The sequence below is a fragment of the Odontesthes bonariensis genome, chromosome 19 (assembly GCF_027942865.1).
Source record: "Odontesthes bonariensis isolate fOdoBon6 chromosome 19, fOdoBon6.hap1, whole genome shotgun sequence".
In the NCBI taxonomy this organism is placed as follows: domain Eukaryota; kingdom Metazoa; phylum Chordata; class Actinopteri; order Atheriniformes; family Atherinopsidae; genus Odontesthes; species Odontesthes bonariensis.
Genome location: NC_134524.1, coordinates 5912536 through 5933933, shown reverse-complemented (window position 1 = coordinate 5933933; position 21398 = coordinate 5912536). Strand labels below are relative to the sequence as shown.

At 42.5% G+C, this 21398-nt stretch overlaps 1 protein-coding gene across 5 annotated transcripts in view; it reads left to right on the top strand.

Annotated features, from left to right (window-relative positions):
- The window catches only part of arhgef11 (Rho guanine nucleotide exchange factor (GEF) 11), a 35583-nt gene that overhangs the window by 5480 nt on the left and 8705 nt on the right, over nt 1-21398 (top strand). For 2 of the 5 annotated variants that reach the window (XM_075451870.1, XM_075451866.1), the window contains exons 4-35: nt 1036-1085; nt 1172-1229; nt 1326-1525; nt 3435-3506; nt 3596-3703; nt 3930-3978; nt 4152-4189; nt 4320-4412; nt 5549-5617; nt 5715-5819; nt 6002-6100; nt 7006-7048; nt 7881-7977; nt 9839-9961; nt 10421-10444; nt 10606-10732; nt 11859-11952; nt 12305-12334; nt 12516-12648; nt 12726-12932; nt 13069-13116; nt 14226-14374; nt 14462-14602; nt 17932-18008; nt 18096-18221; nt 18323-18440; nt 18974-19122; nt 19209-19284; nt 19365-19538; nt 19652-19733; nt 20340-20420; nt 21351-21398. The exon at nt 21351-21398 is cut by the window's right edge and continues 8 nt beyond it. In XM_075451870.1, coding sequence (XP_075307985.1) covers nt 1036-1085; nt 1172-1229; nt 1326-1525; nt 3435-3506; nt 3596-3703; nt 3930-3978; nt 4152-4189; nt 4320-4412; nt 5549-5617; nt 5715-5819; nt 6002-6100; nt 7006-7048; nt 7881-7977; nt 9839-9961; nt 10421-10444; nt 10606-10732; nt 11859-11952; nt 12305-12334; nt 12516-12648; nt 12726-12932; nt 13069-13116; nt 14226-14374; nt 14462-14602; nt 17932-18008; nt 18096-18221; nt 18323-18440; nt 18974-19122; nt 19209-19284; nt 19365-19538; nt 19652-19733; nt 20340-20420; nt 21351-21398 — 3088 coding nt within the window. The remainder of the gene's footprint in view (nt 1-1035; nt 1086-1171; nt 1230-1325; nt 1526-3434; nt 3507-3595; nt 3704-3929; nt 3979-4151; nt 4190-4319; nt 4413-5548; nt 5618-5714; nt 5820-6001; nt 6101-7005; nt 7049-7880; nt 7978-9838; nt 9962-10420; nt 10445-10605; nt 10733-11858; nt 11953-12304; nt 12335-12515; nt 12649-12725; nt 12933-13068; nt 13117-14225; nt 14375-14461; nt 14603-17931; nt 18009-18095; nt 18222-18322; nt 18441-18973; nt 19123-19208; nt 19285-19364; nt 19539-19651; nt 19734-20339; nt 20421-21350) is intronic. The other 3 variants (XM_075451868.1, XM_075451869.1, XM_075451867.1) reach the window with 3 other exon arrangements.

The following is a 21398-nucleotide window of genomic DNA, read 5'->3' as shown; positions in this document are numbered from 1 at the left end:
TGGACACAAAGCACAGTTGCATAAATCAATAACCACAATCATTTGTCTGAAGACCTTTTTTTTTTAAACTTGAACATGCCTCAATACATGAGTTAGTGTCACAGTGATGCCTTTGCTGTCACAAAAAAAACAAAAAAAGGCAGAGTAAAAGTTGGTTTACCTGAGCTTCCTTCTCTTTAGCTGTCCCTCTGGCCTCCATGCAGCTCTCAAACAAGGTGCCAGTCCAAAGCCTGGGCCTGTCCTCACATTTTCCCAGGCCCACAGCAGCAGGATGGTGGGCTTTGTTCTGACCTCATGGCCCCGTGTCCCCCACCGTCTCTTTGGTTTTCACCTGCGTTCTGTTCAGAGCTCATAAAAAGAAACTTTCTGTTATTGTTCCTTAAATACAGAAGATCTGTGGAGTTATTTCCAGAAAAGTTTCACAGGAAGTTTTCCTTCTTCCAGGAAGTACAAAGCAGATGATTTTCAGGTTCATCACGGATCAACTTTATCGTGTTTATAGAACAATTTAACACATGTTGAATTTGATGTCACCAATGCGCTAAAAAACAACAACATTTGGAGTAGGTGCACGTTTACTATTGATTTAAACCTTCCAAACTATTCTAGTTTTTCAGAGAAATCCTTGGAAAGCCTTGGTATTTACGCACTGAGATTTCCCCAAACTCCCTGAATCTTTTCACAATATTCTGCTCTGTAGAGACTGGGATGTACACACACACACACACACACACACACACACACACACACACACACACACACACACACACACACACATGTGTGTATATATACATGATATCTGATGCAAAGCGGTGAGCCATGAGGCATCCTTCCTTCCCTTTTTTATATTCTTTTATGTATTTTTAATGCTTCTTCCACTCCCTGCTGCAATGCTTTTATTTTGTATAGCACATGAAATGTGCTATACAAATAAATTTGATTTGATTATTTTTTTTTTTTTACTGTAATTGTGTGATGAATGACTTAAAGAAGCTTCCCTCCTCTGTTTGACCGTGTGACTACACTCCTCCTCAGGTGGGGCAGCAGTCAAGGCTGGGGTTCAGGAGGGGGACCGGATCATAAAGGTTTTTGCTCGTTTCTTTTGCAGACATTAAAACGAGCAGGTGTTGTTTTCTTCTTGTTTTTAAGTGTGTGTCCGTGTGTCTTGCAGGTGAACGGCTCGTTGGTGTCCTCCATGTCTCATCAGGAGGTGGTGAAACTCATAAAATGTGAGTTTGAAATGAGTCTGATGGATGTTTGTAACTGCGTACGCGTTCTTTTTTTCCCTCTTTCATCGAATTGTTTGTTCCTTTATCAACCCACAGCTGGAACGTACGTCGCTTTGACGCTACAAGGACCACCCCCGTCATCTGCCTCCTTGCCCTTGGAGCCCCTCCCTACTGACCTCACGCTCAATCAGCGAACGTCTCTGGGTGGGGAAGCCCCACCGCCTCCACCTCCACCCTTACCATCCGGATTAAGCAGTACACCCTCCCAAAGAATCACAGGACCCAAACCACTACAGGTTAGTCAAACTATGAAAGGAGTCTATGCTATCCAGATTAAATATATGATCGAGGAATAACTTTTCCTCGATAGAGATATGAAACATGGGTTAGACAAAGAAACTGAAACACCTGGTTTTAGACCACAATTATTTATAAGTATGGTATAGGGCCTCCTTTTGCAGCCAATACAGCGTCAATTCGTTTTGGGAATGACATATACAAGTCCTGCACAGTGGTCAGAGGGATTTTTCTTGCAGGAAGAATGGCTTAAAAAATCGTTTCCTGACTCGGTCCTCCAAAACACCCCAAAGTGGCTCAATAATATTTAGATCTGGTGACTGTGCAGGCCATGGGAGATGTTCAACTTCACTTTCATGTTCATCAAACCAGTCTTTCACCAGTCTTGCTGTGTGTATTGGTGCATTGTCATCCTGATACACGGCACCGCCTTCAGGATACAATGTTTGAATCATTGGATGCACATGGTCCTCCAGAATGGTTCGGTAGTCCTTGGCAGTGACGCGCCCATCTAGCACAAGTATTGGGCCAAGGGAATGCCATGATATGGCAGCCCAAACCATCACTGATCCACCCCCCCATGCTTCACACTGGGCATGCAACAGTCTGGGTGGTATGCTGACATTACCCTGGATACCGTGGAAGACTTGCTGTCTTGGTCACAGATGCGCCAGCAAGACGTGCACCAACAATTTGTCCTCTTTTGAACTCTGGTATGTCACCCATAATGTTGTGTGCATTGCAATATTTTGAGCAAAACTGTGCTCTTACCCTGCTAATTGAACCTTCACACTCTGTTCTTACTGGTGCAATGTGCAATTAATGAAGATTGGCCACCAGGCTGGTCCAATTTAGCCATGAAACCTCCCACACTAAAATGACAGGTGTTTCAGTTTCATTGTCTGACCCCTGTACCTTTCCATTGATTACATTCGTCCATCTTTTGACAGACAATACGAATAGCCAATGACAACGAGAGTAGCGCCGCGCTGAGCCAATCACGTGGCTGGCATAGAGCCGTGCCGGCAGCTAGTTGTGGCGTGTTTGTTTGTGCTGCTGCAGCCGTATAAAAACAGAAAATGAGTGCTCCCTCTGATGAAACGACGGGAGACGCAGGCCAAGGCATAAGGGATGATGTTGCTGATAAGAAAGTTCGGTGCTGTGGAGGTATTTTTGGTTTTTTGAAGTCCGACACGAAACAGAGTTGCGTGCACTGCAAATTATGTCGAGCACATGTTCTCCGACAAAGACGGGGAATACAGCTAATCCGTTTCATCACCAGAAGCAGCGCCGGCCGCTTGAGCACAGAGAATGCAAACTTTTACTGACACAGCCCGGAACAAGTGCTAAACTTCCTCCGATAACAACGTCTGTGCAGCAGCAGCAGAAGACAACAGACTCTGCTTCCTCCAGCGCCGTGTGACGCAAAATCTAAGAGACGTCGTGATATTACAGATGCAGCTTATTCAATTCAATTCAAAATGTATTTATATAGCACATTAAAACAACCTCAGCCGACCAAAGTGCTTCACAATAGCAACTGCATCACATATTAAGAGAGTCATCAATAAAAAAGCAATAAGAATAACTTCATCACAAATAAAAATTAAATTTGAGATAAAATTAGCAATAAAATAACAATAACAGTAGCAAGCCAAGGTGAACTCCATTTCAGCTGGTGGAAGGCCAGGGAAGGGATGTGTTTTCAGTCTGGATTTGAACTGGTCTAAGCTTAATGTATTGCGAAAGACATGCTACAAATAAGCACAGTGGAAAATAAGGGGTTCAAGTGGATGTGACTTTTTCCATATAGCCCAGCCCTAAGTACACGTAAATAGCAGAAAACGTTTGGCACCTTTTAAATATGACAATGTTTGAAGAAGATAAAGAACTTGTGTTTATTTGTAGGATCCAGAAGTGCAAAAACATGCCACTCAGATACTCAGGAAAATGCTGGAGCAGGAAGAAGCTGAACTGCAGGTACGCTTGCTCACACACAAACAGGGGAGCTGTCCCAGATTTCATTCATTTTGCTGCTGGTGACCAGACAGCGCTCGTCTGATTTGCAGGACTTGATGGAAGAGCAACTGAAGAACCCGTCGCCATCACTGGAAGAGCGAATCGAAAGTGCCAAGAGGAGAGCGCATCAAGTCCGGGTGAAGATTCAGAATGACCTGGTGGGCAGATCTGGCTTTTTCTCTCCATGATTGTTGAAAAGCTCACTTTGTGTTGACCCTTTTTCAAAAAATCAAAGTCCTGCTTAAGGTTGACAAAACGCTGTCCTGGAAATGCATTGATGTTGCTAATACTTGTTGGGTGTGCTGTTTGATTGGTTCCTAAAAATCTGCTCCTTCACATGAGATAACCCTATTCATGTTACAAGTTTTATTCTTGCCTTTTCAGGAGGGAATACGATCAGAATCGGTCACCAGCTTCATTATAGCAGGAGAAGGTTTGTGTCTGTTTTTTTTACATCTAAATCAAACTCCAACTCAAGTTCAGCTTTGATTCCAAGATCATCTAAATCCTGATTGTATTAGTCTAAACAAGGGAAAGCCATCTGAAGCCATGTACTGCGTGATGGAATAAACAGCGAGTGGCTTTAAGGTTTCTCTTCTTTCGCAGGCCGATTGTCAATGGACTCGAGCGAAGGAGACGCGGAGGTAGGCCTCACGGTTGCGTCTCATCAGAACCAGCGAGGTTGTTTGTGCGTGTTTGTGCTCGTGATTGTCCACTCATCCCATTCACTGCATCCTCCCTCCCTCCTCCTTTACTTGTCCTCCTCCTTCCCAGGCCTTTGAGAGTCCCCACTCCTCCCCCTCATTTTCCTTCAGGACCCCCCATCACCAACGCCAGAGCTCCGACGTGCACCCCCTGTCTGATACGGTGAGGCTGACGTGTTCATTCACCCGCTGCTCGCCAGCTGCATATGTTTGCCGTACATTGTTCCACTCGGACCCCGCTGGGCAGTGATCACCAGCAGACACACATAAACGTGTCTCTGTTCTTCTGTGTTCATCGGCCTGTCTTCATTTCTGTGTTGCACTTAGGGATGGGAATTGATAAGATTTTTATGATTCCAATTCCATTTTCGATTCTGCTTAACGATTCGGTTCTTTATCGGTTCCCTTATCGATTCTCATTTGGAGAAAAAGGACAACAAACCGGTCGTTTAGCATCAACTTTGTTTAGTTTAGAAATAACACGAGTCATGACCTTACAAACCCAACAACGGTGAGGTCCACATTGGTCTATCATGGCCTGGGTAATTGAACTCTTCCCTGCTCTGGTGAAAGGAGAAGCTGGAGGTAGAGGTGAACTGGGGGTAGTACCACCAGCCTCTGGCTCTGAGCCAGTCAGGCTCTGTCTCTCATGATTTCATCTAAATGTAATGCATGAGAAGGCATTCATTTAACCTTAACCGTTACTAACAGCAGGTTTTACTATGAGGCAAATGGCGCTAACGTGATAGGCAGTGTTAGTTAGTTAGTTAGTTACCTGCAGTGTTAGCCGAGGACATGCTAAAATTGCTAACGTTGCTGGGTTCAAATTCACCGACGTTAATCATTCATTCATAGTTATTGCATGTTGGTAGTATTTCCTCCTTTTGGTGAAATATCCACTTTGCAAGTGGCCCTGTTGTCGTCTTTTTTAGGGATGTGTAATCAAAGTTTCGAGCATTTGTAACTCTTGGGCGCCATGTTTACTGTTGACTGCTGGCTGCACTGGACTCCCCACGCAACGTTGCGTGGTGACGTCGTTCGCGCCCACTGGAATCGATAAGGGAATCGTTTGCAAAATCGCCAAACGATTCCAAGGAATTGAAACACAAGGAACCGGTTCTCAACAAGAACCGGTTTTCGATTCCCATCCCTAGTTGCACTACTTTGATTAGACCAGCTGTTTAAAATCTGTGAGCCTGAAGAGATCTTTGGCTCAATCTTCAATTCATAAGTCATGGTTTCCATGTCTGCTCGTAAACCGAATGAAATGATGTGTTGAAATCTGCCCGTGTGTTCTAGGGTGGAAAGGCTCAGATCATAAGCCCTGAGGAGGAAGATGAAGAAGATGACGGCTATGCCTTTAATGAGGTATACTTCAGATGTCTGTTTTAAGCTATTTTCTCTTTATTCAGTCGTTTTGCATTCAGTGCATTTTACTGTTCCCTCCTTTAATTGTTTCTCGTAGATGGACGGCCCTTTCCAGGACATTGAGTTGTTGAAGTCCCGCCCGGCACACATGACCGTGTTCATGAGATACGTCTTCACCCAGCTGCTGGACCCCAACCCTCTGGTTTGTCTAGATTTAAAAGAAATGTGCATACAAAGTGAAAGAATTTGATCCAAATTATGATCTATAATTGTATTTAATTGCAGTTTGTTGACACTTTACTGAACAAAAACGTATATTTTGAACATTGCTGTGTGTACATATCGATATTTCCTTACTTTATTCATGTTTTTTCTCATTGATAGCTGTTTTACCTGTCGGTAGAAGCTTACTTAAGCTCCAGTCCTAAAGATGCCCGCGCACTTGCCCATCAGATCTGCTCCCATTTTCTGGACCCAGATGCTGTATGTAGTACCATGCTTTAGCATATGCTTACATGTCTCCTTTAGTTTGATCCCAGCACTGGCTGGTCTGGGACTGTGTAGGGGTGTTAATGCTGCACTCATTTTGTTGCCTTAGAAGCATTACGAAAAGCTAGTTTGCAAAAATGGAAGCCAGTGATCATCTTAAAGGAGAACTGCGGTATTTTCAACATTAAGCCTCTTTTCTGAGTCGTCTGCAATGTTTTAGAACCCCCCTCACCGCTTTTTTGATGTTTCCTGCTGTCTCCGGTATTTGCCTAATTTTGATTCATCTCAACCTGCTTCAGAATGGCAAGTCATGTGCATGTCCAAAAAGGTCCGTAAAAGCACCATAAACGTCCGTTTTCAAAATCATCAACTCACCGGAGTGGTTACTGGTAATCCATATCAAATTTCGTTGCGAAAAGTTGCTTCTGTCGTGTTTTATTTGACATTTTGTCCTGGATGTTCGTTGATATTACTCCGCCACCGCTAAGAAAATAGTGCGAGCATGAACGAGCTGCCAAATAAAACACGACAGAAGCAACTTTTCGCAACGAAATTTGATATGGATTACCAGTGCACACCAGTAACCACTCCGGTGAGTTGATGATTTTGAAAACGGACATTTATGGTGCTTTTACGGACCTTTTTGGACATGCACATGACTTGCCGTTCTGAAGCAGGTTGAGATGAATCACAATTAGGCAAATACCGGAGACAGCAGTAAACATCAAAAAAGCGGTGAGTGGGGTTCTAAAACATTGCAGACGACTCAGAAAAGAGGCTTAATGTTGAAAATACCGCAGTTCCCCTTTAACTCTCGTTAACAGCTGAAGTGGATTCTGTCAGATATAGAAAGTGTCTTATTAAAACATTGCAATTCAGACTTTTCTTTTCCGTTACAGACCCTGAAAATCAAAGTGCGAGAGGAGTATCTCACAGATATTGGTAAGACACCCCAAAGCTACTTTTTGCAGTGATTGTTCAAAAGCCGCTTTCGGACTGTAGGAACCTTTGGCAGTTCTAATAACCTTTTAATCCGCGGGGCCGTTTTCTCCCGCATTCGGACATACAGGAACTCGGGGCTTTCTCCCTTAGTTCCTATAACCATTTCAGCTCCTTCTCCGAGGTCGGGTCTTTTCATGGTTCTATAGAACGCATCTGACGGAGGTGTGTGGTGGTCGGTAGCTACGCCCCATGTCATGCTGTCACGGCTGAAATGTTTACTCATACAACACGGACACAACCGGCACGTGTTTAATAAGTTAAACTTACACGTTGTCTCCTTTGTCTGCGGCGCTCTGCTCTCCTTTCTGACTTAATGAAATGAAAAAGTATCGTCTCCTGACTCTCTCTGTGCGCTCTTCCAGCCTCGATATTAGACGCCTGATGTGATCGTCCATGATTAATATCACCATCATGCAGACCATGAACACGGTGGCCTCCCCGCTCTCCATATTAGCTTCTTTGTGGTGTTTTTTCGTCTCTCTTTACTTTTACCGGGTTTTGTTTTGTTTTGTTTTGTTGTTGAATGTGGCGCTAAACGGCTAAAGTAACACGTCACTGACGCAGACGGCTGCGCGCGGCGCATCAGTCCCGACCTGGTCCCGACTCATGTGCGAATGCAGACTGAAACAGTTCCGCTGGGGAAGGACAGTTATCAGAACGAAATTCGACTAGGACAGTTCTGATAACTGCGTTCTTAAAACGGCTCTGTCCGAAAGCGGCTATAGATTATGATCAAGTTTCCCCACTGATGAACCCTCCATTGACCCAGCAGAAAGTCGACTTCATGCCCAGGAGGACATCAGGGGACCTCTTTCTGAGCTGCAGCAGCAGGTGCTGCCGGACATCCAGGATCAGATACAGGACTACAGGTGCGTTTTTCTTCGTTTGTTATATTCGATGGACAGTAATACTGAGTTTTTACTCTAAAAGGTCAGTTTTTCCTATCTAAAGTAGACCTCTGATGAGACAGAATACACACGGACAAAGAAATCGGAGACTGAAACACTTTTAATGAGCAACTTCTTACTTCTGCTTTCATGTGTAAAGCTGCAAACATTTAGTCTGAGAACCCACAGACTGTTTGCTTTACGGGCTCTTAGACACCAAACAGACTAGATGGTGTAAGAGGGTAAGAGGGCAAGTTGGGGTCCTTAGGAAATACCCCCTCACCTTACCTGCCTACCTGTAAGTAGCTTCGGATAAAAGCGTCTCCCAAATGCATAAACATAAACATAAACATGACGAACCGGCAGGGACAAAAAGCCCCCTGCTGTGTCTGAGCATGTCTCCAACATCTGTGCAAAATTAAGCACGAGACCCCATCCAACTGCCGGGTAAAGCATACGGTCTGTGACGGTCTTCTGCATATCCTTCATCAGAGGAAACTGGAAGGATGTGATGGGGGTTCTGGCTCGGGTCCTCAGTTCTACACTTTCTGATGTCATCAGAGGGAGCTCTCAGCTTAAAAAGTCTTTGCCAGCTTGGCGCATAAAGATCTGAACAGTCACACTAAGGCAAACCTTGTTTTTCTTTTTTTTTATTATTATTATTACCTGGTTTTGATCTCAGGTGTATCTTAAGCCCTCAGATTTGTGAAAATCAGTTTTGAAAAGCTCAGTAGAGCCTTTTTTTGTTAAGCCTTTAAATTGTTCTGGTTAAGCTAACAATGCGTGTTCTAAAATTCAAACTAGTCTAAGGAGAATGGACAGGTGGTCTCTGAAAGAGGTTCTTTTACTGAGCTTCCTGATGCTATAGAGCAGAGAAACTCATTGCGTGAGCCTCATGCGGCTCCTCGAGCTTTAATTGGCGGCTCGCACTCGCATAGTAGCTTATATCAATATGGTAACATTAACAATATTATTTTTCAAATAACATACAGCGAATACTGCACAGTATTAAGTATTTTTTTTTTATTAAGTATTATTTAAGGCTTAATGGTGTTTCCTGAAGGGGGAACTGTTAAACCTGGCAACGCAGCCCGCTTAAACCACCTCAGACTTGACCACAGAGCACGCTAGCTCCTTTAGCCGGCGCGAGATGCAGGCACAATGGATCGGTTTTTAATTAAGAAAGTCAAGAACATGCACGCCAGCTTCCGCTCATCCCAGTATTAAATGGATAGTTCGCCTCTTTTGACATGAAGCTGTACGACATCCCAAACTAGTGATATCATTTATGAACATTTTCTTACCCCCTGCTGCGTCCTGTGAGCCGAGTTACAGCCTCTTTTTGGCGGTGAGGGAAGTAGTCCGGCTAGTTGGCTGGGGCTTTTAAAATAAAGTGGTTTGCTTCTGAAAAGAATATGCATTCAAAAGAGTAATACATTTGCATCACAAAATTGTATTTTCCGAAAAAGTCACACCTCACAATCGCTTGGTAAGGTAAATGTGGTCTGAATTGAAAATGTATTGGCTGTGTTGTTTTTTTTTTTGTGGGATGTTTTATATGTAGAAATGCATATTTGCAAAAGGGAACTTAGTATGTTGTCGTAAAAGTGGCTCTTCCCTTGATTTTGCTGCCAATGTGGCTCTTGTGGAAAAAATAGTGAGTATCTCTGCTATAGAGCAAGCTGTGACATAGCTGTGACGAATCAGGGTAGAAGTGTCAGGTTTGAAAGTTTTATTGTTGGCAGATCTCTGCACTTGTGGTCACTGTTTTCACCATAGGAACCAGAAATGGGAGAATCGGGATCTCCCTCTTTGTTAAACTTGGATGTGTGTGTCCTAACAGGAACAAGCAGATGATGGGTCTTGGCTCCCTGTTTGGAGAAGGGGACCTGCAGCACCTGGATGGAGACCCAGTGAAAGAGAGACAGGTGGTGGACAGACAGGTCACCGCCCTCTGGGAGATATTGTAAGCCTGTGACTTCACACAGATACTGCTGTTGCATGTTGTTTTTTTTCTTGTAAAAAAAGAAAACCTGTCGCTGTTTTAGGTCTGCGCTCACAAACGGAATATTAACACACCTACAGTGAGACTGTTGTGCCAGGTTTGCCTGGCAACGGTGTCAGTTTTAAAGAGTCCAATAAAAGAGTTGTTACAGAAAATCACAAGGAGCTCCCTGAAGCTATCATAACAAAGGTCATCACCCAAGACGCAAACCCTTGAAACCACGTGACAGTCGCTCTTTTGACTTTACACACACCGGGAAGGTCCTGTCACATGATTGAGGCACAACCTTCTGTTTCTTACACCGGTGTTTGCGCCTGAATGAGCTGGATTTCATGTTGAGGAACTAAACTGGATGTCTCTTTAAAAGATTTGTTGCCACGAGAATCAGCGACCTTTTTGTGTTTGTTTTTTCTGTTCCAGATCAAAGCACGAAGAAGACAGAAGGTAAAAGAAGCATCTAACTGAGCAGCAACACCTGTCAGAGCTGTTTGCTAACGTGGAACGCACACCTCGTCTTTGCTTGTTTGTCATGGATGATCCTTTTCTGCTCCCCTCTCCCCGTGTTTGTTCTGTCCCGTTCTTTATGCCTCCTCCCCCTCCCTCAGTTCTCCTCTGGCATCAGCCGTGCTCCTCTACCTGCGTCACTCTGGCATCAAGCTGAGAGACTCCAAGGTCTTCCCTGGTCTGAGCACAGAGAAGGAGAAGTGGCTTGCTTTCTTAAAGACAAAAAAGGTAAGACGAAACTGCAGTCTGCTGCTTTAGAAAAGCAGGTGGGTCTGCTGTGGCATGGAGGAGGGTTTGGTACATTACAACCGTATCTTACTGTAAACCCTTTGCTTACTAACAGTATAATTTCTACTTATTTACTTCCACCAAGCTGCCACATTTAAGTCTGTATTTTTATCTGTAATGCAGCGACATGGGGGCTCCGTCTCTGTGCTCGAAGCAGAGAGGAGCAGCGCTAGGGACAAGGTGGTGTTGCACAGAAAGTAATGAAGGTTTGCTGAAAAAGTGGCTGCATGTGCTGCGAGTTTCTGCAGAGACGTCAAAAAGTAGCTAAACCGAGTTGGCGACAGTTCTTACAGAGACTGTGTCTTGATCATATGCATTTGCATTAAGCAGAGAGGGGCTCGTGTGTGTGTGGGGCAGGAAGTGCACTTAGTTTGAGTAGATTTCACTACTGTGGACAGAAAACGTTGACACGTTGCACAATTAGCATCTTTTGAATCTTGCTAGCTCTCTTTCTAGCTCTCTAGGATTACCTACCATAGCTTTAAGGGTGCATGTATTTTTGAAGCTGAGCTGTTGCTCATCTCCCTGCTGCTCACATGGAGATGTTTCCCTCTCTAGCTTCAGTTTTATGGTTTAAGGTCACCCATTCGATACTGATCTCATATCATCAGTGAAAGCTAGCATTAGTGTGTCATGTGATTGATTGATGTTCACACTCAGTGGGGTCACATGGCACTGAAAGGATCAGATAATTGACTTAATTACAATAAGAACGAGTTGAGCAAGGGTAATTATCCTTGGATATATGGCGGTGAATGAATCGAATAAAACTCAGGCATTGGAGAAAGATGGAGAACGCAGAGCCAGATGAAGCTACGTCCCTCTACATTTGGTCTGTGATGAGCTGCTTGTTGCACAAACGAGATGCACAACGGAGCATTCTCCATCGCGTTGTTTGTGTCTTTCTGACGTCGGCAACAACAGGAATAACAAAAGTCTAAAACACCACGTGGTTCTCGAGCAGCAGGATCTAACGCGTTGACTGTAATCGGTGAATGAAAAGGAGGTTTACATCATACAAGACACGTGACTGCGTTTCATGACTTCATGCTCCGTGTTTTCACAGCTGAGTGGAACCAAGAAAGAGAAAGATGGAGAGGAGAAAAAGAGAAATCCTATTCTGAAGATCATCAGCAAACCCAGAATCACATCTCAATCAAGTAAAATTCAACACACACACACGTCTCTTTACACAGAAGTGGGGAAGAAAGGACTTAATTTACTCAGCTGGCAGCTCTCATCTGTATGTTTTCAGTATCTGAAATGCAAACAAGTCTCTTAGAGGTCGTTAACGGCTCATAGGACTGGCAAACTGATGCACCTCAGACACACACACACACACACACACACACGACTCTCCCTCTGGTTGTATCTGTCAGATGATATTGATTTCTTTTGGATCTTTGTTTGCCATGTTGTTGCTTTCCATGTTTATTTGTTTATTGATTTCTTGAATTTTCATTGTTTCTTTTCATTCTGATTTCCTTTCGGTCCTTTCTGGCTTTTTTTTAGCATTCCATGTCCCGTTGTCACCCACCGAAGGTATATATTTTTTGTGTTTTCTTTTCTTTTCTCCTCACTGAAATCAAACTTCAAGTCACTCTTCTGTGAATGCATGTGGTCTGAAGATTCCCCGTGCGTTTTGTTCAACCCTTTCTACTCAGTGTTCTTTTTTTACTCTACTGTACATTAAAAGAATATAAATAAATAACTGTCTGTACAGTTCGTCCTGGCAATGTGAGGAATATCATTCAGCAGTTTGAAAATCACACAGACACACCGGGAGAGGAGGGTGGTGACGCTGCAGACCCCCAGCATCTCTCCTCCAGCAGCCTGGGAGAGGAAGGCATGGACAGGTGGCTACTCATCTGCTGTAGAATCAGCACGTAGGACCTCTTTCCAGTGATGATTCTAACAGACTTCTCTCTAACAGTCCTACCGCCTCCACACGTCTGGCTCGCAGCGAGTCGTTAAAGGCTCACGGAGAAGGCCGTCGGCGGGGCGCCGCCTCAGGAGCCGAGTCCGTCCCACGCTCTCGTAGCGATGTGGACATGGAGGACTGTGGGGAGGAGAAGGAGCAGTCAGGCCTCCGGCTGCTGCAGCACAGCGCCTCGTCATCTGCATCCAGCAGCTCTGCTCGGTACTTGTTCCCATTTCTGTTAACAGCTGGGGGGCTTCAGCCTGCAGGCGGGGGCCTGATGTGCAAGTGATTGAATAAGCACTCCCCGTGAATAAAAGTCTTCATGCCATCTTTGTCTCCACTCTCTCAAACTCAGGTCTCTAGAGAACCCTACACCCCCATACACTCCCCGGTCGAGACGCAGGTACGTTACCATGTTGTCCCCACAGAAGATCAGTGAGTGATGAGTAGTAATGAGTAGGGATGGGAATTGATGAGATTTTTACGATTCCAATTCCATTTTGGATTCTGCTTAACGATTCGGTTCTTTATCGGTTCCCTTATCGATTCTCATTTGGAGGAAAAGGACAACAAACCGGTCGATCAGCATCAACTTTGTTTAGTTTAGAAGTAACACGAGTCATGACCTTACAAACCCAACAACGGTGAGGTCCACATTGGTCTATCCTGGCCTGGGTAATTTAACTCTTCCTGCTCTGGTGAAAGGAGAAGCTGGAGGTAGAGGTGAACTGGGGGTAGTACCACCAGCCTCTGGCTCTGAGCCAGTCAGGCTCTGTCTCATGATTTCATCTAAATGTAATGCCTGAGAAGGCATTCATTTAACCTTAACCGTTACTAACAGCAGCTTTTACAATGAGGCAAATGGCGCTAACATGATAGGCAGTGTTAGTTAGTTAGTGACCTGCAGTGTTAGCCGAGGATATGCTAAAGTTGCTAACGTTGCTGGGTTCAAATTCACCGACGTTAATCATTCATTCATTCATAGTTATTGCATGTTGGTAGTATTTCCTCCCTTTGGTGAAATATTCACTTTGCAAGTTGCCCTGTTGTCGTCTTTTTTAGGGAAGTGTAATCAAACTTTCGAGCGTTTGTACCGCTTGGGCGCCATGTTTACTGTTGACTGCTGGCTGCACTGGACTCGCCACGCAACGTTTGCGTGGTGACGTCATTCGTGCCCACTGGAATCGATGAGGGAATCGTTTGCAAAATCGCCAAACGATTCCAAGGAATTGAAACACTGGGAACCGGTTCTTGGTTTTGATTCCCATCCCTAGTAATGAGGTCAATATGACAGGAAACGGAAGTAAAGATGGTAGACATTCAAGTAGAACTAACAAAATCTCAGCTTTTAGTATCGTTTAAACGTATAAAATGAGATTTGGTTTGTAACGTTTTCCTTGGTTGAAAATAATATACATTCATGGTCGTTTTCTGCTTCCATCTGTCCATCACTGCATGTGTCTGTGCCCACGCTGCTCCATGTCCTCTTGTGCTTTTTAATCGATGTGCCAGGAGCGTGGACTCACCGTTGGCGCTGCTGCCAGATGCTGCGGCGCTGGAGGAGGAAGTGTGCGACGGTCAGAACTGGCAGGACACGGTTCCTCCTCAGCTCCTCGCAACGCTCAGCACGAGGGAGGTGGACAGACAGGCCGTCATATACGGTACTACTCCATAGGATCTTTTTGCGTTATCAAAACGTGGTACTTTCTCCAGATGTGCGCTGATTTCCCGCTCCTTTTTACACGCAGAGCTGTTCACCACTGAGGTGTCCCACCTGAGAACCCTGCGGGTGCTGGACAAGGTTTTTTTCCAGAAGATGAGGTCTGTGCTGAACTCTGAAGAGCTGGCCTGCATCTTCCCGAATCTGCCCCAAGTCTACCAACTTCACGGTGATTCTTCCTGTCTTGAGTGGATGTATGTCTCGTGTTTATATGTCAGTTAGGGGCGGCTGCAGCTCCGGAGCAAGAGCGCAGAGGTGGGTAGAGTAGCCAAAAATTGTACTCAAGTAAAAGTACTTGAGTAAGAGTAAAAAAGAGCTCGGTGAAAAAAGTACTCAAGTACTGAGTAACTGTTGAGTAACGTCTGATTTATTTGTTAACACAAGCATTCAATCAAGACAGACAAAAATACTAAATAATCATCTTTAGGCAAATTTGAGTTCATCCAATTGATGAAATGAATTAAAATGAATTAATTAATTACAAAATAGCTTAAATTAAAATAATCCAGGTAAATTCAAGTACTTCAATAAAAAATAAAAGAGACTTAGGAAATGTTTAAAACATATGGAACCCATATGTAACCTAAAAAAAACATTTGCCTAAAAAAACGAATTTAGGAAACTTAGCGCTACATGTTTCCTCAAGTTAGATGTTGAGTTTCTGCTGAAATGTGCGTTTGTTTTGGTTGACACAGAAGACACATAACGTAGCTGTTGTTTCTCACTCTTTGTAAGGTAAACATGCTTTCAGTATGAGGCCTCGTCTGCGTCTTCATTTCCCACCGTTGGTTCTGACATTTTTCATCTGTTTCTTTGTTTGTTTGCTACGACTGCTAATGCTAAAGCTAACCCGTCCCGCCGCTGAGATTGAGTATGGTCACGTGACCAGACTGCACGGCTACGTCTGATTGGTGGAACACAGTCAGGTGGTAGAGCCTTTGGCGGAAGTCTGTCAGAATAAAACATTAAAATGAGGCGTACGCGGGGGGATAAAAATAATGAGGCGTAGAATACCAAAGAGGTAAGAAGAAAAGTAACCAGCTCATTGTAGCCTAATGTAGCCGAGTAAGAGGACAGTTTCTGCTGCACACATCTACTCAAGTAAAAGTAAAAAGTATATGATTTTAAAATTACTCCTAGAAGTATAATTTTTTCAAAAACTTACTCAAGTAAATGTAACGGACTAAGTCCATTTACCATTCCTGGAAAGTCTGAGTCTGTTTTATAAAGAAATGAATAAAAAATGCACAGTTTGTATCTATTTTCAGACTTTGGATGAATGTTTTCTTGACATATGGGGGCCAGTTTGTTGTTTTTTAATGTGATAACTGATACAACATTCACAGTGTTGAGTTTCTTTGGCCTGTCGCAGCGGTTATATACTCTGTTATTTGAGCCATCGGCTCTGAACTGTTTCCGTAAGCCTGTATGTAAGCTGGATGAGAGAAATCAGAAATGTTATCTGTCCATCGCTCATCCCACCCCCTTCTTTTACTACGGTTTGACTCCACTGTGTCACTCGATCAGCATCTTTGGACATTCAGGTCATGGACTTATTTGCTGTGAGCACAGCATGCAGACAGCTCGGAGGTCACATGTCAGATCTGCAGTTAAAAGCACCAACACCACAAAAGTAAAACTCATAAAGACATGAAATAAGACACTAAAATAGAGTTAAGCTGCATATTGATAGTATTTGTATATGACAGCCCGATCATCTTCAATCATCTGCATGTGTTTCTGTTTGCAGTGAGTCGTGCTTTAAGTCAGTGTGTATTCACTCCTCTGTGTTGCTAGGGTTATGATAATAACTGAAGTAAATACCAAGAAGAAGTCATAACTGCAGCTTCACAGAGTCAATATGTGTTCTGGACCTTCATTTTGAGCCGTGACGACGTAGCGTGTTGCAGCCATTGACCCACAAATAATGCCTCGAGTACACATTGATGGACAGACACTCACAGCAGAGGTGTGTTATGTGATATGAGCTCAGCTTTCCACAGGAACCCAGCAGGTGGCGATATTAAATTAATAAATAACAGCGCAGTTTAAACTAACTTCTGCTTTGGTTCTATCAAGTGCTCTATATCTGAGCTGGATGAACAAGGAAAGAGTGAAGCCTCTGCTCTTCTTCTATCCTCTGCGATGTAGTCTAAAGCACAATACTCCATGTTTCGTAGCTAATCTGTAGCTCGAGAGGGACTGACAGACGTCTGCATGCACAGTTTCTCCTCTGACAGAAACGGCATGTTTTTACAACGGCTACAATTTTATTTTTTACTCTATTTCCTTTGTTCAGGAAGAAAATGGAATAAAACCAGAAGTCCTGGCCAAGAATGCAGCTTAATACGGCATTTCCACTAATAAAACCACATAAAACGGCTCCAAACGTCCTCAGAAAGTTCCTAAAACATCTTTAAAATCCTTTAAAAGTGTGCTGGGTTTGTAATCTGGTGACATTTTGGAGCTCAGTCGTTCTTGATGACCTTTGGGGGAGAAAAAACCTCACATTGGAAATGTTACTAGAACAGCATTCTATCACTTAGGAAATATTACACGGGTTAGACCATTCCTCAAACAGAAGGATGCTGAGAAACTGATCCATGCTTTTGTTTTCTCACGACTTGACTACTGTAATGCGCTATTTACTGGGCTCCCAAAACCTACTACTGACAGATTAGATTCAGAATGCTGCTGCTAGAATCCGCACTAAAAAGAGAGAACACATCACACCTGTTCTAGCTTCACTACACTGGCTCCCTGTGTGTCTTTCAGAATAGATTTTAAGATTCTCTCACCGGTTTTTAAATCTCTGAATAGATTAGCACCTCCGTACATTTCAGAACCACTCACAGAATATGTTCCAAATCGAGCTCTAAGATCATCAGGTGCTACTTTATTAAATGTTTCTAAATTGAAATATAAAAAGACGGGTGAAGCTGCTTTCTGTTTTTATGCACCAAAAATCTGGAACTCTCTACCTGTGTGTGTGTGTGTGTGTGTGTGTGTATATATATCGCCTTCTACTAGTTTTATAAATTCTATTATTATTATTATTACTATTTATATATTACATTTATTGTTTCTCTATTTTATTGGTAAATTATTTTTTCTTATTTTAGTACTTTATCTTTAATTTATATCCGTTTCCTCCCCCCCCCCCCCGTAACATATTCCATTGTACTCTATTTTGTTATTCTTTTAATTCTTTTACTTTATTTACTTTGTATATTGATCTTATTTGTAAAGCACTTTGAGCTACATTTTGTGTATGAAAGGTGCTATATAAATAAATTATTATTATTATTATTATAAAAGCAGTTTTTACTGAGCTCTGAGTGCACCCTAGGAACATTTAAAATGACCGTGGTTATTTAGATCTTGTGTTGTTGATATGACATAAGGTAAGGTTCCTGTTGGCCCTGTAACAGGAACTCTGGAAACATGTTGTTTGGGCTTTTTTTGTTTCTGTCCTAATGTCGTGTCACTTTTCTGCAGCAAGTCTATGCGAAGCGATGAAGAAGCGGCGAGAAACTCACATAGTGAAGGACATCGGCGATGTTATGGTGACCAGGGTGAGCTCTGAGTTTCTGTTTTCACCCTCTCACCACAATTTCTGACGTGAGCGATGTTTATTTGAAGCACATTTCGTGTGTTTTTAGTTTGAAGACGCTGCCGGAGACGAGTTTCAGGAGCAAGCGTCGCAGCTTTGCTGCCAGCAGTCTCAGGCTCTGGAGCTCATCAAGAACAAAAAGAGGAAAGACCCTCGCTTCGCTCACCTCATCCAGGTGCATCAAACTCTTCTGTCACACAGCGAACATCAGCTACACGTGTTGGCAGCCATTTTTACAGCTGTTTTTGTCTCTTAACTTTGCCTAACTCTTCACAGGAGTGTGAGGCAAGTCCTCAGTGCCGGAGGCTGCAGCTCAAAGACCTGCTGGTGTCTGAGATGCAGAGACTCACCAAGTACCCACTGCTGCTGGACAACATCATCAAACACACAGAGGGTGAGGAGTCACTCTGGAAAAAATGCCCCTCCAAAAATAAGTAAAAAAAACAACAAATATGAGACGTTTTTGCTTGAAATAAGCAAAAAAATCTGCCAATGGACCTAGTGAAAATCGGCTTGTCAAGATTTCTTGAAATAAGATGTGATATTTAGGACTTTTGAGATAAAACTGATCTTGAAATTAGCTTAAAAACCTCTTCAAATGAAAAAAAAAAGCTTGTTTCATATGAAATATGACTCAAAACAAGATGTTTTCAAGACTTTTTCACTTAACAAGATATTCCAGATGTATTGTATTAAAACAAGTCCCTATATCTGGCTGAAATTGTACTTGTTAGGCAGTTGTGTCTTATATCAAGTGTAATGAGACACTCAATGAGAAAAATATACTTGGTAAGATTTAGATTTTTTTCCAGTGCAGCAAACCAATATGATGCAAACCAGCAATCGCACGGGACAGAAATTGTGCCAAAAGAGTCGTGTTATACTGAGGAAAGATATCATTTGTTTGTTTTTTTTTGTCCCCTGCAGCCAGTTCCTCTGACCTTCCCTCACTTCAGCGGGCGCAGGCTTGTTGCCGAGGGATACTGCAGGTTGTCAATGAGGACGTCAGGGAAACGGAACACCGCCAGCGCCTCAGCCAGTACCAGCGCAGACTGGACGCTGCCCCTCAATTCAAGGTTTTTTTTTTGTTTTTAACTTCTTTTATTCTGGTTAAGGACGGCTGCGAATAAGTCTGAACTTGTTTTTTACGCCTCTGTCTCAGACTCTGGACCTCACCACAAAGAGAATGATTCATGAAGGTCCTCTGGTCTGGAAGATCAACAAAGATAAACAGATAGGTGGGTATCGTGAGTGGCGATCTGTGCACTCTCATAAGTTGGGCCTGGTGCTGAAATGTGTCTCTGGGCTCCTCCTGCAGAGATCCAAGCCCTGCTGCTGTCAGACTGCTTGGTCCTTCTTCAAAGAGGCCCTGACGATCGGCTGCAGCTGCGATATCCGTCCCGCTGGTTGGGAGGAGGCAGCGGGGACAGCAAGACCTCATTCAGCCCTCTGGTGAAACTGGACTCGCTGCTTGTCCGGCCTGTAGCTACAGGTACTCCAGATGTGTTGTTCAACGTGGCAAAATTGAAATTTAGATTGGAAATTTGCTTATCTATTGATTTATTTTAGGATCTTAGATATTCACATCCTGTTGTTTCTCTGCAGACAACAAAGCTCTGTACATCATCAGCACCACAGAGAGGCAGATCTACGAGCTGATGGCGGGGTCATCATCAGAGAAAAACACGTACGCCCCTTTGCTGTCATTCACAATAACAATGAGCATTTGCACAACTGCTCATTTTGCACTGATAACATTTGCACAAATATCATCATAGTACAATATAATGTAAATTATCCATATACCCTATATTTTTTATTGGTTCAGTCTGCTCAGTTAAATTTATTTTTACCTTTATTGTTAAATGTACAAATCTGTTTTTATTTAGTTTACTGATGTTGTTTATTATTATTATTATTATTATTATTATTATTACTATTATTATTTACCCTACTCTTCATACTGTAGATTTGTATATAGCTAATGTTTATTCTCTATTTTAATTCTATGTCTATTCTAATTCTATATATTCTATTTGCTTGTTTTTACTTTAATTGTTTACATATCTTTTATACTGTACGCTGCTGCAACACAATAATTTCCCAAATTTGGATGAATAAAGTACTTATCTATCTATCTATCTATCTATCTATCTATCTATCTATCTATCTCTCTATCTCTCTATCTCTCTATCTATCTATCTCCATCTCCTTATCCCCTTTTGTCTTTAACTCCCAGAAACTCATTTTATGCCTGAGTGTATGTTAGTAACACTGGATATTTGTGTTACAGCTGGAAAGAATTACTTGAAAAGACGATCACTTCAGCTGGAGGCTCATCGCCCCTGATCAATCACGGATCAATGCCCATATCGTGAGTAAATGTGATGCTTTGTATTTGAATGGGGGGATAAAATGTAATTGCTGTTATTACTAAAAGTGTTTTAACCCTAATCCCTGATAGGGGACATTTTTGTCCACTTGGGGTGTACTTCCTCCTCTAATTTCACACTGTAGACAGTGATACTCATCATATTTGGTCCAGTTGTGCATTTTTGACTATTTTTTCGAATTTCAAACACACAATTATTTAAAAAAAAAATAACCCTTTAGATGCCAATTTGAACTTTTTAGCCCAAATTTGAAGCCTTTAGGTGTCGGTATTTTCAAAATATGGAATGCAAAGTGGAATTATTGAGTAGGGATAATTATGGTCTGGGATATGTCAATGATTTGCAACAACATTGATTTTTAGGGATTTTTAATTTTTTTAATGCATGATTTAAAAAAAAAAACTCCTTAATTTCTGAAAAGGGCCATTTTGTCACCTTCTAAAATGATCCCCAAAATACCATATGTTAATATTTTTTTCCACTTTTTTTTTCAGAAATCTTTTCTTTCACTTCAGTTCTGATTATAACCACCAAGGTTTCAATTATTTTCAAAAAATTAACACAAACACACACAGTTTTTGTGTGTGTTTTTTAACAGAAATTGGTGTTTACCTCATATACACTAGTATTTAAAGGGTTACATTTTTGAAAATAATTGAAAACTTGGTGGTTAGGATCAGAACTGAAGTGGAATAAAAGATCTATGGAAAAAAAAGTGGAAAAAAATATTAGCATATGATGTTTTTAGGTCTTTTTAAAAGGGGACAAAAATGTCCCTTTTCAGAAATTAAGTTGTTTTAAATCAGGTATGAGGGTTAAATGACTTTCCACATGTGTGATATTCTGTCAGGTGTCTTTTACTCTCCTGATTTCATTATCATAACAGAATTATTGGGTATTTTTATTTGTAGCTCTCCCAGCCTCCGCAGTGCGTCCCCTGTGTCAACTGGTAGCAACGT